This window comes from Battus philenor, unplaced genomic scaffold (genome assembly GCF_028537555.1).
Source record: "Battus philenor isolate CCGP_79_NKW_IND1 unplaced genomic scaffold, ilBatPhil1.0.hap1 SCAF_20, whole genome shotgun sequence".
NCBI lineage: Eukaryota > Metazoa > Arthropoda > Insecta > Lepidoptera > Papilionidae > Battus > Battus philenor.
The window spans coordinates 10,264,263-10,281,020 of NW_027181683.1; the positions used below are offsets into that span (position 1 = coordinate 10,264,263).

The 16,758-nt window shown below is 35.0% G+C and overlaps 1 protein-coding gene across 1 annotated transcript in view; it reads right to left on the reverse strand.

Annotated features, from left to right (window-relative positions):
• The window catches only part of vlc (vulcan), a 44,503-nt gene extending 28,910 nt beyond the window's left edge, over positions 1–15,593 (reverse strand). Inside the window, exon 1 of the mRNA XM_068765669.1 lies at positions 15,198–15,593. Within this exon, the coding sequence (XP_068621770.1) occupies positions 15,198–15,262 (65 nt within the window). The 5' untranslated portion in view covers positions 15,263–15,593. The remainder of the gene's footprint in view (positions 1–15,197) is intronic.
• Between the last annotated feature and the right edge of the window lie 1,165 nt (positions 15,594–16,758).

Sequence of the window (16,758 nt, forward strand, 5' to 3'; positions counted from 1 at the left end):
CGTGGGCTGTACGACCGTATGACGTGGACTCAAATTGCTTGAAATTAACTATCAAACTACATTCCGCGCTACACAGCCGCCGGTTTGAACGCGCACAACAGTGTCCAATGCGTCCTTCAAATCCACTTTAATTTCGCCTAACGGGTTCCTGCGCCGTAATGGACGAGGTGCGCAGTAACGGGCCGCAGTTAATTTCAGTTGAAAGTTGAAGTGGTGGGAGGTTAAAAGAAGGGGGGACCCGATCCAGACGCATTGACTGTGCCCGCAGTTGTTTATGTTTGAAGCGTACGTATGTGATGGCACGTGCTATTGGAAACGTAAGTGATGACTACTTTACAGATGTTTTTGTTACTTGTATATTTTAATAATAAACTTTGTATTTCTGGACCATGTCTTTCGTAGGAGACGTATTAAAAAATCTAATGCGAATAGATAGGTCGTCGGTTACGAGGAAAATGATAATAGTTATTTATGGTCAAATAAAATAGAAATGACACCAGCCATTGAAATTTAATTGGTTATCCAACTATGTAAGTATAGTCATATCTTTAATTATAAATCATACGAAATATAAAAAAATCAAGCGATACGTAATATGAGTGAATAAAAGTAGATAACCTGTTGAAAACCTTCGTAGAAGCGTTTGCGATTGGAGTGCCGCAAACTTTAAGCACAACTTGCCGATTATTGATCCGGTATTTCTGATTTCGCATATTCTAGACAACTGATCTGTCGGAAGCCAGCGGAAACGTTTCCCATAGTATCTCTACTTCAACGTGTATTTTTCAAATAGCGACTGGGCGGACACGCTTGCTCGAACTGAATGTTTTGCGCCTATGTGTCTGTCGTATTGTTTGCATAATAAAGAATAATTACAAAATGTTTTCAATGGCCGGATATCATATCACAAATCACAATAGTCAATTACCCACCTTATGTCATTCTCATTGTTTCATTTACGTTAAAATGGCGTCGGCTAGTTTTGAATGATAGGATTGTTCGTAACAGTGGTATACTAAGCAGACTTTATATTGAACGTATAAATACATCATTCTTATCATATAAATATAGTAGCTTGCAAGGGCTTATCAAGTCGGACATATTAAACTTTCATTAACACAGCCGGATTTATTTACTCTTAATAGATATGTATTAAAAGTATGTCTACCTATACGCTGACAATATTTTTTGTGTGTATGTGGTGGCACGAAGAGTCCCTAGAGAGAATTTCAAAAATGTCTAAAAATTATCATTTTCGAAAATTTGTGTGCCGCACTAATCTCTCAAGTAACAAGACTACTGGTGATATAATATTATCATATAAAGTGACGTGAATTATTTTATAAAATGTAAATTCTTGATTTATTCTTCCAAATCTATTTCGTCCCTTTCAAATTAATCCCAGTCCGAATAAAACCCACTTTTGCCCACGCTTTTTCAGTTCTCTAAACAGTGACAATAAACTTTTTCCCGTAGGGCCTTCAAAACCTTCTTCGATTCGGTTTTAATCTCAATCGTATAGCTAGAAGTCACACGGAGTCAAATCATGCGAATACGTTGGTTGCGGAACGAGTCGAGTTTTTGACTCTTTTTTTTAAAAGTTTGAACCATTTCGACACCAATTGAGACAAACAGACGCTTGGCAAATGTTATTGACTATCCTACGAACTTAGGGAAAAAAATTAAGTGCCTATCTAATGTCCGGAAGTTTTAAATGACAATTCCACTTTACTTTTAGAACACAGAGTATATATAATAAATATTATTTATGTATTATAATCGATTACAACCCTTGTTAGTTTCAAATTATGTCTAACACCTATTTTGATTACAAACGAACAAGCTAAAAAAGTCAGTTTTTTTTTAAATTTATTAAATTAGTATTGAAACAGCCTGGAGGTTAACACATCATTCCCAAAGTACGCTTTGTCTTTTAAAATGATTTACAATGTAACCTTATATAAATATTAATTAAGTAAACTCGGTCTATTTCTATAGATCAATATCGATGTCCGATATCACTAGAAATTATATTCTTACTATATGAAACTGATGTAGCTCGCTAGACCGAATATGCCTTAAAATATTGTGGCATGAGTAGCAGTGGCAGAAATGCCAACAAAGTTGTAAGTATATACAAGATTATTGATTATTAGTATAAAAGCAGTAAAGGGGTGAATGTACAGCTCATTTGTTTTCTATTTCAAATCACATGTATAAAGCGATCACTATATGTTACTTTTATTAATTTATCTGTTTGAATGCCACAGGCTAATAGCTTCTGGAAATACAGTCTGCAGGGACAGATAAACGATATTTAATTTTAAAATTTGCAATATTAAAAAAATTGAAAACTATTTTCCTTTCTTACATTATTTTTTTTTTTGAAATCATTGATTGTAAATAGGGTGTGCCACTTAACATTTTTAAACTTTTGCACCTATAACCAATCACTTTATATGTAAGCAAACGTAGATCTCCCTTTTTTTCCCATTTCGCAGTGTAACGTTTACATTGGCAGTAAGAAAAGGACCAATATTTAGCCACTTCCGCACATACAGCGGTAGTCGTGCAACAAAGTGCACCGCCCGCCAGCCCGCTGATAAATGCGTATGCGGTAAACAATGCGAATCACACAACCGCCACCGCCAAATTACTCAACACGTGTTTCACCTCTCCACGGGGCATCTTCAGGAGTTATGTTACACCGATTAGTGCCAAACACAGAGTCACTGCGGGCGGTGCACTTTGTTGCACGACTACCACTGCATGTGCGGAAGTGGCTAAATATTGGCCCTTTTCTTACTTAGGATGGATTTCCGCAAGGTAACGCCTGATTCCATTAAATATTTACATTGGCAGTGTTGATAATCTTCGGGTTCTGCAGTCTTAGTTTCTGAGTAAAAGGAGTTCCATTAATATGCAGTGACAAATAGATCAATGACTTCCTTATGTTAGTGAGAATCATAGCCTGGTCCGCTTAACGTGAGAGAATGTGTCCCCAATGCGTTCTGCATTCCAACACCCTTTATAAGTTACCGAGAGTCGATGGACTTTCAAGAATTTTTTTATTTATACAAACTGGCGACTCGTTTACAATAGACACTACGATAATAAATAAGTAAAAAAATATCTTCGTTAAAAGAGAAATTGAACACAGATATATAATCGAAATCTATAATTCTCTTCATCGGAATACATGACATTACTTCTAGCGTGAGGTCAAGTGTTTGGTCAGAATAAACTTGGGTTTAAATACCTATCTCACGGGTGGTAGTAAAGTTACTCCGGTTAATAGGTTAACCACTAGTTTCCCCATCCCAGCTGATTAACGCCCACTACAAGGCCCTGGTCTCACCCAAAGGAGGATTGGCCATGCGGATTCATATTGCGCTATCGTCGGTCTATTTAGTGGGGGGCCCACCTACGCTGCGTCTATCGGTCGTGATCGCCACTGGAGAAACCTTTGCGCCCCAACCACCATCTGTTCTACAGGCGATGTGCCTCACTCACTGCCCTCTTTCTAATCACACGATTTTAGCTTGACGTTGATTTATGCGACTCCCTATGCATAAAAGTTATATTTTACTCCGTATGTTAGTAACCTTGTATCGATTTTCTCACCTGCCGTGTTACAATATTAAATAGATAACATATCGACAGTTCACACAGATGTCGACAAACACGATATATGTACATACCGTAAATACTAAACTCCAAAAGTTATAATATTTTAATTACTCATAAAAATATACCTGTTATTGCATTATAATTATTGGTATTATGACACTGATAGTACATAGGACAATTTATAAATCGCTTTATAAGGCTTTAAAAGGATGAATGAATGGTTTCTGAAATAATAAATAACGTAATGATAACATAGTAAAATTATAGCGTTTTCCAAAATCGAATTGCTATGTATTAAAATTAATTATTGTTTATTATCCGTCCGTGTAGATTTATAATTGCCAGAAGTTTTTGACATGTCACATTTTTTTTGCCCTTTATGATATTACATTGTTTAACCTATTAATTTATCTCTGCACTGCCAAAACGGTTAACTGGTAGAGAATAGCCTTCGACATTAAGTTCGCCATTATACATAAATTGTATAAAAATAATATTTTTTTTATGTAATATATTCTACAGTCAATTGGTGATTAGAAATAGGCGGAAAAGATTTGAAGCATTTTGCTGAGGAATAAACTATTTTATCTGTACTATACTGGTTACAACCAATCACCTGGTACAGATAAAAGAGTTTGTATTATCTGTCCTCATTTTTCACATCTTTAGCGTGGTCACTCTAGCCGCCGGGGGGCCTGTTTTCCCATTTCCTTGGAAAGCCATTAGCAATTACACGCCTCAATTACGGACGCAGCCGTTTGAAAGTCGCGTGTTAGATGCGTTTATGGGCTGCGTATTGTTAATCGAGTTAAATGAGTTATGGGCAATTACCGCGCTGGTTCACCGCCTTCTGGCTGAGGTTACTGCATCACGTAAAAAAATACGACTACAACTTGTATTTCACGCTTTTACGTAAAATCGAGTTATACAGTTAATGCAAATTTTACGAACACCAACGCGATACATATAATTTATGAAGTGAATAGTACTTATATCGTGTAAAATTAAGTTAAAAGACAAGAAACTTACACAAAAATTTGAGTACAAAACGCCCTGGATGGTGATACTGGCTACTAAACCACAGGAAAAACCAAACAGAATCGATCATAATAGACAGAAGCGTTTCAGTACTTTTTTCCGGTTTCCCCGACGCCAACGCTATTTTAAAGCTTTTTTTTTTAAAGCTTCCACTAACGCTATTTGTGAGGGGTAGTATTGTGAGTAATGTAATAACAACCGAGGTAAAGCCTTCTCGAAAAGTGACGTAATAGCAGCCGATTGGCGGCCACCCTGTAATACTGTCAGGATGGAAAGTCTTTCTGGAGAGCACACAAGCTTTGTTATCTACAAAATAGGTTTAGGCTAAGCGGCCTTTGAGCTGTCTGTATCTTAGAACCAGCGTATAGTAAATGACATTTGAACAATTAAAGATAAGTTAACGTACCAATGATTTGTGGCTCTAGTCTATTCGTACCAATGTATTCTGTTCGAACATTCACTCATATTGATTAACATACCATACAAAGCATTGACATCACAGCGCTTTGCATTGATCTAATTTGATTTAAAAGCTCTCAGGTCCACGAGTCCTAACCTAACCTAACCAACATTTATTAAATACAGCATATTGTAAACATTTTATTAAAGCAAACAATAATTAGTCTGAAACTACTCTATTTTTAACATATATTAAAATATTTCATTTTAGTGAAAAAAAAATTTATGTCGATCGATCTTTTTAAAAATATGTCTTCTATATTTAATCGCCATATTGTTAACGTAAAAAGTATTTTTAATAATACTAAAAATCTAAATTTATATGTTTTTTTTACATTATCGCCTTGAAGTTTAACTAATTAAAGATGTACGAATGCATTATCTGCCGGACCAAAGTACAGACAGACAAGGAACATTTTACAATTAAAAATGGCAGCTGTGAATTGTGCTTCGAGATAAAAAATTCCACACATGGTGCGAAGAGGCCGTCTCGTCGTCAATCTGCGACTGCATCTGTCTGCCGTCAAGAATCGAACGCTCTTTGTTGAGAGCGATTTCCGTCGCGGATAACGTGTTACTGCTATAACAGATTTTATAATTTATTATCTTGATACTTTGTTAAATTTATGCTGATTCATTGCCGAGCTATTAGATTTATTTGTTTTGCCGTCCGCAATCACTGAAATCAGTTTTTATCGTTGAGTCATTAATACGATATCCATACAAGTTTAAATCATCGCTTATTTATTGTTTATATTTGCGATCAGTTCCTGGACTATAAGCGTGCTTTGTAAAGACGTTGGCTACCGTCTACTATTCAGTTCCAGAATTCTGCGTCTCTTTAGCCGTTTAAGACTATTATATAATGTCAGCTGACAAGCCTTTTTGTTTGGGCGAGTTTTTTATTTTTTCCCTAACACCTTTTTACAGGTACCCGGATCTTTTCCCTGACTACGGTTGTGATGTATTTCATCATTCGTAATATACCAGGGCACACCTGCTATGAGAGAGAAGACGGAGAATTTTATTTTTTGTCTCTACACATTAACGTTTTAGTCACTTGGGCTTGCGCAACCCTGTATCCCGTACATCTGAATCTGAAAGAATTAGTTTAAAGACCATTTTGTACAGCAGGAGCTTATTGTTAAGAGAGGGTTTGGCGTCCCCAACATAAGTTTCGAAGTTCTATAACCTACCGATCAAATAATCGTGTATATTATATTAATTTATTAAACGAAACTCGATAATCCAAAATACATTTGGCAATATTTAAGCTTCATTTTTATTAAATATATAAATAATGTTTGCTTTGCTGTGAAACGAGAATAAATTTTCGTCTAAAAACAAATGTTAGTAGATCACATAACGCGCGTAGGCGATCTTGTAATACTTTTGAGCGCCCACTGTTTTTGTGTTTAAATTATTTACCAAAAGTCCACTACTATATATATGAATATACATTTATTAATATATATGTATACATATTTATATATATACATTCACGCTATCTATAAAGGGCGTATACTAAAAAAAAGTACTTTATTTTTCAGGTCTTCAGCTTCAGCTAATTCTACAAAGTATCAAGATTATACATTAATTTATATATATATATATATATATATATATATATATATATATATATATATATATATATATATATATATATATATATACTATTAATCCCTATTCCCACGCCATAACTTGAGGGTGACTTTACAGATTTCATTCATATTTTTATAAGTAACCTAATCATTTAAAAAAAATAATAGAAATTCAAATGCAGAAACTTGAAAAAATACTTAAAATGTAATGAGTCTTTAAACTGAGCATGACAATTCTGTTTTGATGTTCGAAATGATTATTCATACACATAACAAAACAAACATGTCTGTCTGGTCATTAATATATTTACATAATTTTATTACGGTGTATCGATATTAAGAGAGAAAGCATAGACAATAAAATAAAGAAATGCTGGTTTACGTTACTTTCTATTAATCAATGTACGAACATCTCACGCCGGTTCAATTCACATTGCACATTACGTTTTAATAGACTTACTTTCATTCAAAATAGAAATAGTGCGAATTGTCTGCCCACTGTTATCGATACGTTTTAATTAATAACGATTTTGGCAGTTAGGGATAGAACGGCACGAAGCGTGAAAAATTCAAAATTTATTAGTTAAATTGTCTACCACAAGAATTCTATTTCTATAAATTCTATGTATTCTCATAATGGTCTAACAATGTCAAATTAATATAGGGTCGGTGGTAATAAGTATAGTAGTATAAAAGGGAATCGCCAAATGTGTCGCTTTATGTAAAATTTGACGGTTTGACCGAATCGACTAATTTTTTTTGTCAAAGCTTGTAGAAAGTTAAGTAGAGAAAAATGAAAAAAATGGAGCTGCAATAAGTATTACAATTGAGAAGGAGATCTTTTTTGATTAATTCCTTCATCTTCATATTCATTCATTTTTTGGTTAAGCGCTGGTGGATTTGAATTCATTGACCAGAGTAAATAATGTTACCAATGAGTATAGTATCTGAATAACATAACATCTATAATTATTAATAAAAGAATTGTAATAATTTTATAAAAGGTAGTTTTATTTTTTTAAATGGCAACACTCCTCGACCCCGTCACTCTTTTGTGACAACTTCCGGTAAAAGGATAGAGAGTGGTGGGGTTGATACAGCGTTTTGATTGTTGAGTCCGGAGCTCGGTCACTCGTTCGATAACCTTCGAAGTGATAAGTTGTCTAATGGAAACTATGCTATTCGGCGTTATAAGAGTATTAAAAGTGAAATAAAAGTATTTACTGTGCTGTGAATTGGAGTTTTTCTGATAGAATGTCGATTTTTTTCCATACTTAAAAATTAGACTCATGTATATTTCAAAATTATATAAATTTACACTCCGCGGAAAGCCACAGATATCAAATTGAAAATTTATTTATAAATATTTCGTATATTACAACCGTTGCCGGAGATTAATTTTTAACAATGACTTCCTTGCATACGATATCACAGATAAATAAAACTCGTCTGAAGCGCGAGTGATTGATTGAAAATAATTACGAATAATATTAAGGTTTTAATTTAGTAACATGATTATCACTCGATGAACCCGCGAGTTTTAAAAGTTCATTGAGACAATGAATATGTTGCCGCTCAGGCGGTCAAGGTAATGGACCAATGCCTAATGTTTTACTAAACGAGAGATCATTGGTAGGTCCGGATAGACAAACAAATATTCATTCCGTAAGCCCCACGGCACGTCCTTGGACCTACGCTTGTACCTGTTTTATTCGAACTGGAGTCTTTAGATGACATACGGATTAGCATGCGAAGCAAGACGTGAGGATGGGTCTGATTACTTGACAGTGACATTTTACTCCTTCTGTTTAACAATGGATAGAGATATTTACATGGACTCCCTCCTCCTAGCGTCGTTCTCATTAATTCTGAAACGCGACAGAAAGACACGAAAGATATACTCCTTTTCTCCGCAAATAGATATCAGAGGCCAAGAGGTCTTACGAATCAGATTATTGAAGTGTTTCGTCGTCATGGTAACCGGAAAGGGGAAGAGTACCTCAAACTAGTCTATACGAATAAATAACAAAACAAAAATCCTATTAATAGTGTCTTCGAAACATGAATGTTATTGTACACATATTTCAACGTTGCCAGGGCAAGTTGTGTAGAAATGTCGATGTTGTGTAACAGTTGAATACTCAAACGTTTCCAAACTGTTTGATCCGACATCGATCTTTTTCAAATGTTCCAAATATAAACACGAAACAATCTTTAATGCTATATCTGATGCTTTACGTAAGCCTTGGTAGAGCATGGGCAACAAGTTTTTTTTTTTTATATTTAACTATTATTAGGTTTAAAATGTATTCTACGTGGTAGGTAATTAAGTTGAGCGGGCTAAAATTATAAAAAAGTACAAAATACATGGGACTTATGAGAAGGTTCACTCAAAGAATAATGGAGAGAGCTATGCTCGGAACTTCGCTGCGAGATCGAATTAGAAATGAAGAGATCCGCAGAAGAACCAAAGTTACCAACGATGCGCAAGATCGATCATTGTAGCGATCTTTTGAGTGGGGCTTATGCCTTGCTGTTGGCATATATCGGCTAACATGATGGTGATATTGATAAAGAAACACATGGAAATTTTATGAGGAAAAAAATTATGTAACTCATCTGTCAGGGTATTTCCCATCTAATCATACACATTCCTCGACTATAGACAACCAATTCGTAAAAATTTAGAAACATCTCTTGTGAGGTAGCGGATATTTATTCACGTATATTGTTTTTTAGAAAAGCAATCACCTTTGGTTTATTAGCGTTAAAGCTCAGAGCTTCGAGGAAGCTACGGAATGTCACCCTGACGCAATGTCAGTTTTCCACTTAACATTTTATTTACAACTACAGTCAGTTCTCGAGTTAGGATTTACGACCATTCGCACTTACGACGAAAAAAATTCATATTGTTTTTTTTAAATGTGCCAATTTTTTATAGTTTTGCGTCACATATATATCTAATATAATCTTACACGCTTCTAGAGGCAATTAAAATATTTAAAAATACGGACTCAGACAACGATAGATTGTCCAAGGTACAACGCAATATTCACGAAGTAGTTGCCTGTAATGATAAAATTTATAACGAGAAGAAAAAACAAACCGTCCAAACAAAATTGGGTTTGTTTTTAAAAATAAAAAACACTACTACTGCACTCGTTAATAAATCTCAAGATACAGCAATGAATATTAGTAGCTCATATGATAATCGACCATAAGCCAGAATAATGCTTATATATGTTATTATGTATGTATTGTTATTTATGTATGTAGTTATTTAATTAACTAACTAAAATAATAACAATTAAAAATCAGAAACAAAAGTCATTATATTTGCTTGTATAGTATATACATATATGTCTATCATATTATATTGTTTATTTTGTATGAAATTCGACTTACGACTATCTAGACTTACGTTCGAAGTTGTGGAACCGAACCCCGTCGTAAATCGAGAACTGATTGAATCTATCATTTGGATGTATTGGATGCGGGTGCTTGTTGGAATCAAGTCCTGTTGTAAGCTTCAAAATTATGTAGTTTTGAAAAGAAAAAAAAATTAGTGTGCAGCGATGATATTAAATTTCGCACGCCTCTCTGTCCCACCCTTCATTTATAAAACAAATTGAACGTTCTCATAATAAATATGAAGTGTGACGATGTAATTGTTATTGACCAGTGTTATAGAAAGAAACCATTGTCATTATGCGTACGTGTAAATGGTCCTTAATGATAGCATTTTTTTTTTTTTAGTTTTAAAACAAAATGTTTTCACACTCGGAGTAGCTGGCCATTAGGCATCAAATAAAACGCATTCCAAACAAAGGTCTCCCGCTGTTTGTGGCAGATGGCCAAGAAACATTCGCGAGGGTTTGGTTTTATTGTGGCAACATTGCTTGTAAACGCAGGAGCGCATTCAAGATGCATGTCTTTACATTCGAGAGTCGTATTACATGTTATATTTGTTGTTCTTGAGACAATAAAGCGCCATGTGAAATGCAATTGATGTTGTTATTTGTTATTGCTTTCTAACACTGCCGTACTGTATGTAAAGACCAGTATTTTATGTTAGTAAATATTATTCGATTTAAAAACCTATCGATCTAGAACAAATAATATATGGGTACTTGCCGTCAAAGCTAAGCAACACTGTAATGTTTTCTCTAAAATATTAAAATATAAACCACAATTTATACATGCTGAATATTGATAAAATAAATAGAACATTTTTTCTTGTTTGAGGCGGTAGAGCGGGGAAAGAACAGCTTAAAACTAAGTTTGCGGGCTCTCTCGAGGGAGTTTCGGCTTGAGATTGTTATATTAGATATACAGTAGTATGTAACCTAAGTCTTGCAATGGGCGTCTATTAGCCGAAAAGAAGGAGATGCAGTTTGTAGCTGCCCGATATGAGGTTCCCCCTTGTGCTCACGAACTTCGCCTTAAAATGAGGCTTTAGGCTGGGCTCTTTCTGCGTCCTATTGTTACGAGCCCTCCGAAACGGAGCGTCTTGGTGACAGATCCATGAAAGGACAGAACAAAAGACAATGTGAAGGACGAAAGAGAATATAGAATAAAAATAAAATAAAAACTTAAAAACTCATTTTACCCGAATTTATAACGTCCCTGCCACACACAAGGCAGTGGAAAAGAGAAGTTAGACTCTTACACGAAGTTAATATTTTGTTTTCAGTGTGGCTCAAAGTTTGAAACGGCTCGATATATTTAAGGATTTATCGGGAACATTTCACATCAAATGGCGTAGCTATTTCAGTTTAGCGGTAATAAACCTGGACGCTTCAAAAATAAATAAAATCAGCGATACATGAATACTGGCGATGCATTGTCGGAGTGATGACGTACATTTCCACTGCACAGTTTCGCTTATGGGGTGCGCATATACAAACAATGGACGGCGATTTCAATTTCGTCCTTGAGCAGTGGCGCAAGACAGCTGCCGGCTCCAATTACGTTATACGTGTAACAATTACACTAAAACTTTACCGGTTCACGTAAGACGACAGTGTCATTATATTATCTGATTAACTCTCTGGTGTCTGGAATAGAAAGCACTATCAACTAGAATATTTCTGGGATTACAAATCATTTAACACTTGTACGTCTCTCACTTCATGTCTCACTACAGTCGCCTAGCAAACAATGGAGAGGGCCACACTTGGGATACCACACTACGAGATTAAATAGGAAATAATAAATAAGGGAATATGTAGCGCAAAGAAAGTAACCGACTTAACCCAACGGATTGAGAAGTTGACGCGCCAATAGACAGGACAAGGTCAGAAAAAATTGTCGAACTTGTTAAGGTCGTCCGAAGACTTTTTTATCCTTTGTAGCATTTGACCTATATCTCTCCTGACCTCTCAATGACGAAGCCTACTATAGTACACGTTTGCCCGGAAGAAACCAATTCACTCTTCTCTTGCAAGGCTCCTAAGTTATATTTGTCTAGAAATAATGATGCCGGTAGGATGTTTCACTCCTTGGCTGTTCGCACGTGAATCCGTACGTCATGTTGTCTGATGGAAGAAATTATTTGGTGTAATTACGACGCCACTCTCCAAAATGCTGTCTGTAGAATACCGATGAACTGGCTTTGAAGCTTAGAGCAAAGCTTCATTATCAATCAACCTCTAGGCTCGTCTCTGTATGGAGTCCAAAGCTTCGAGCTGGTACTTTGATGACGCTGGATACGTGTCGATTCTAGCCGCTCAAGTATATATGGGGGAGGGATGAATATCTGAGATCGTTTGCACATTGTTATTAACAACTTTACCGGGTGAGGCGATAGAACGCAGCTGACGTTGTGTCGCTTCAGCTCATAGATGCCCTCTGCAAGGCATAAACCAACCCCATAAGATATCTACAAGGGGTATACCATAAACGCCATGCTTGTAGGTGGGTTGGCGATCGCAGTGTGGTATTATGGTACTCTGAGGATGCTGCAACCTATCCTCTGGAAACTTGTTTCTGAGCAGTAAAAATCCTAAATAATTAATTCACAAAGTCTGAATTATAGATTGTATCCCGGAAATCAGCGACCTACGATCGCAAGTCACAGGCGTCTACCGCTGCACTATCCCACTGATCTGCAGGCATTTAGCTCAAACCTATTTACATATACTAAACCCTTCGTTGTAAAGCTCTTTGGTCGTATAGGCTGTTTCAATATTGTATATGACAAAGAACTCTTTACTGATAAATTTAGAGATTTACAGTTCACAATTAATTTCGCGTAAGTCTGTGCATTCTACCAATTATAATGTTATTAATTTAAATATATACTTTTTAAAGGGGTTTACCTTTTAATGAGATGAAATGAACCATCCTTTAAGCTGTATTAGTCTCTCGTACCATATTATACTGTAAGTCACAGTGTAAGTTTTACTTATATCTATAACCGGAGTTAAGTGTTCACTTTATATTGAGTGGATAATACCTCTATACAAATCAGCGCGTGCTAACATCTGCGCTCGCAATCATTACTCATAAGACGATGATGATTATTCACAACCGAGCCAATTCGGTACATCTTGGCGTAAGTCCCAAAATAATATTATTAAATTTAAGATGCCAATAAAATGGTACTCGCTTTAGTTTAAAAATTAACAATAATATTTTGAACACTTTTACTAATATTATTCATGGATCATTTCTAACATTTTTTTTATACATGACAAACAAAAATTTTGTAGGAAAAAACTTTGTAAAAGGTTTTTAAGGAAATAAAAACATAATTGCGAAGAAACGCGATTAATTTGAGAAAATATAATGAATATTTCAACTTCGCGCCTTTGACAATTCGCTCTGAACTTCGCGCATTTGTCAGTACGCTCTGAACTTCGCGTGTTTAACATTTCACACGCTATATATTGATATTGCCCTTTAACAGCTCCCTAGGTCAGTACTTATCGATACAAAAATTTATTTATTTATTTCACATTTAATATACTAAAAATTCATATTAATAATCGTTTGTGAATACCAAGCATACTATAAAACTCACAGAGTATGGTTCTGCCAGAAATCGATCTAGCCTCCTATGATTGTCAATTAATGTACAAACACTAAAACTAAACGTTACTGCTCTTATTAAATTATTATTTACCTATTAATAACCTTTAGTTATATAAGATTAAAGCTTATTAAGCATTAAAAAACGATTAAAAAGGACACTTCGTTTGTTGACGAGATAGACGCCCACTGCGAAGAATAGACCTCCCTCAAAGATATCTATTAAAGGGATGAAACTTAATCGTCAAGCTTTATAAGCGGGTTGGCGATCATAGTGTGATATTATGGTTTCAAGATATAAGCGGTGGAAAACCTATATATTTAATGCACAAAGTGTGAATTATACAATATTGTATCCCGGAATCTAAACCTGTGACATACGATCGCAACTCTCAATCCCCTTTTACTACCACTACTTACCACTGATTCATGTGGGAGATATACACAATATAAATACCAGAAGCAAAAATAAATTTTGTATACCTTTTGCATACCCTAGACTCAACTACACCGAGTTAGCAATACTTTCTATGGACATTGTATACGCTTCTACGATAGAATCCTAGATAAAGATTAGAAAAATTCCAGTGCTTATTAAATGTAAACGATTGTCTGCTTAATGTTATTACACTGTAAATGACTTCATAGAAGTTAGCGTACCTTGGGAATAATATGTTCATCTCCAGGCCCCACGGTGCCCGTATCCAGCCACTTCCGGCAACCTAACAATGTCATCGGTTCACCTAGTGAGGGGCCTACCCACGCAGAGTATACCGGCTTGTGATCGGCACTCAGATTTAACATTCATTAATAATATTAAATTTTGTTATATTTCAAAAAATTGTAATCTTGCTGAGTTTCTTACGCCTTTTCTTAGCTGTGAGACATATCTATCCGAACTCCCCGGGTGCGTACGGGTCAGATCTGCCCGAAATAAAGTAGGCTACATTATATCGAATCACCTTAAAAATACAGTTCCAAATCGCTTGCTCATTAGGTGTATAACAGACCACAGGATCATTAACAATAATATTTCATTTATCTTTTAAAAATATTTGTTCTCGACACTGACAGACGCCATGGTGCGGCAAACGAAGGGTTAAATCATACGAACAGGTGGTAGAATTTATTTGATGTCCATTTTATGTTGAAATTAATTAATATTTAAATTTGATATTTACGTGTACGTTCGTCAATTTTGGTTACCTGAAGGATAGAACTTAAGATTTAAATATTTCTCTACAATTTATTCATATTCATTTAATGATGAATCCAAATAGAGGCCTTTAACGGTCAGTTTTAGTACAAAACCAGTTTCCACATTCATTATTTACGCAAACATGGATATATTAAAAAAAATGTTAATATTTACACCTTCTAGTAATAAAGGTTAGTCAACACACCATTAGTATTATTATATGTACGTATGGTGCGTACCTTCTCATCCAGCGGAAAAATCTGTTGCCGCATCTTTTCCCGTTTTGTTTCTTCTTTTTTCCCATTTTGTTATTAAGAAAACTACCATAAAAATTGCGTCTTTAAAAAGTAAAAATTACACTTATGTTAAACTAATATAAAATGACACAATGAATTCACAGATGATTACACTTTCAACACTTTCTTTACATATTAGTCCACCACACTAAACTTATTTTTTCTACATTTAATCATTGAGTCGCGCTACGAATTTTATATTTGGAACGCAATGTCTCTGATCGTACAGGGCTCTAAAGTTTGGTTGTATTAAAAAGAGTATCTATATTAATTCACACGATTTATAAATCAACGTTAATTACAACTAAATCATAAGTTATTTAACTCTAACGGGGGAACAAAAATCTAATAATACATAATTAAAACAAGCATAAGAGAAATTATAAACAGGGGTTGAATAAAGCACACAGCAAACAGTTCAAAATAATTATAAAAAAATACCGTCACCGAATAAATTAAATAAAAAAGAAACAGATCATTTCGAATTTCGAATCGCCGAGAGTGCACGATGTGCTGAGCACGCCGAGACTGGCGCGTGGCCACGTCCCGAATTAGAAGCTGAAAAAAGAAGCTGTGGATGCACATCGCGAGAAATGCAGCATATGTATGCTTTGTTTATTTCCGTCCACGCGCTCCTATCAACGATAGTTACAAGGGATTAAAGGGACATTTTATTTTTGGTCGTCATAACAGAATATTAAAAAGATTATGACTTTATTTTTTTCGAACTTACAATTTTTAGTTTTACTACAACATCGTATTATAAATAAAAATGTTCACTTTGTAGCGCCCCACCTATCACATTTCTGATAATAATAAAATATATATATTCTTTAAGTGTCCCGAAAATCAACGACAAGCTAAAATTCAGCCATAGAGCCGGTGTACCGCGTGATTGTATATAGATATAAGCCTTGAAGGAGGGGTATTTATAGCTCATTTGCTGTGAATTAATGTATGGTAAACTCTACCCGTAATTATAATATAGAAAGAAAAAGCATTTTCAAAATTCGAATAGCTTCCATTAATTTGTGTGTGTTATGAATGTGATGTTCTTTCTATTACAATTACTAAAAAAACTTCTTTTTTCTAATCTTTCATCACCTTCATGTTACCGTGATTAATCCTTCTGTGTACGAAGGGAAACAAAACATTGTTTAGCTTTATTTTGTATGACAATACTATAACAAAGCCTAAAAATACGTAACTTAGATTTTTCAATCGAATATGCGGAAGCCTGATCTTAAGTGATGAAGTGATGTCTCGTCTGATGTTAAGTGATCACGACGTCTGCAATGCAACATGCTTGCCTACAAGTAACCTATACACTCTTGACTTTAAGACTCCCATGTTATAGTTAGCTGGATACAACGACGTCGGTAAGTTGTTTCATATCTTTGATTGTCTCTGTATAAAAATAGTATTAGACCGCTTAGTGCGTGTTAAAGGAACTTCAAGCTTGTCTTGTGGATGTCGTGAATCCGTGCGTCTTATAGTCCGATGG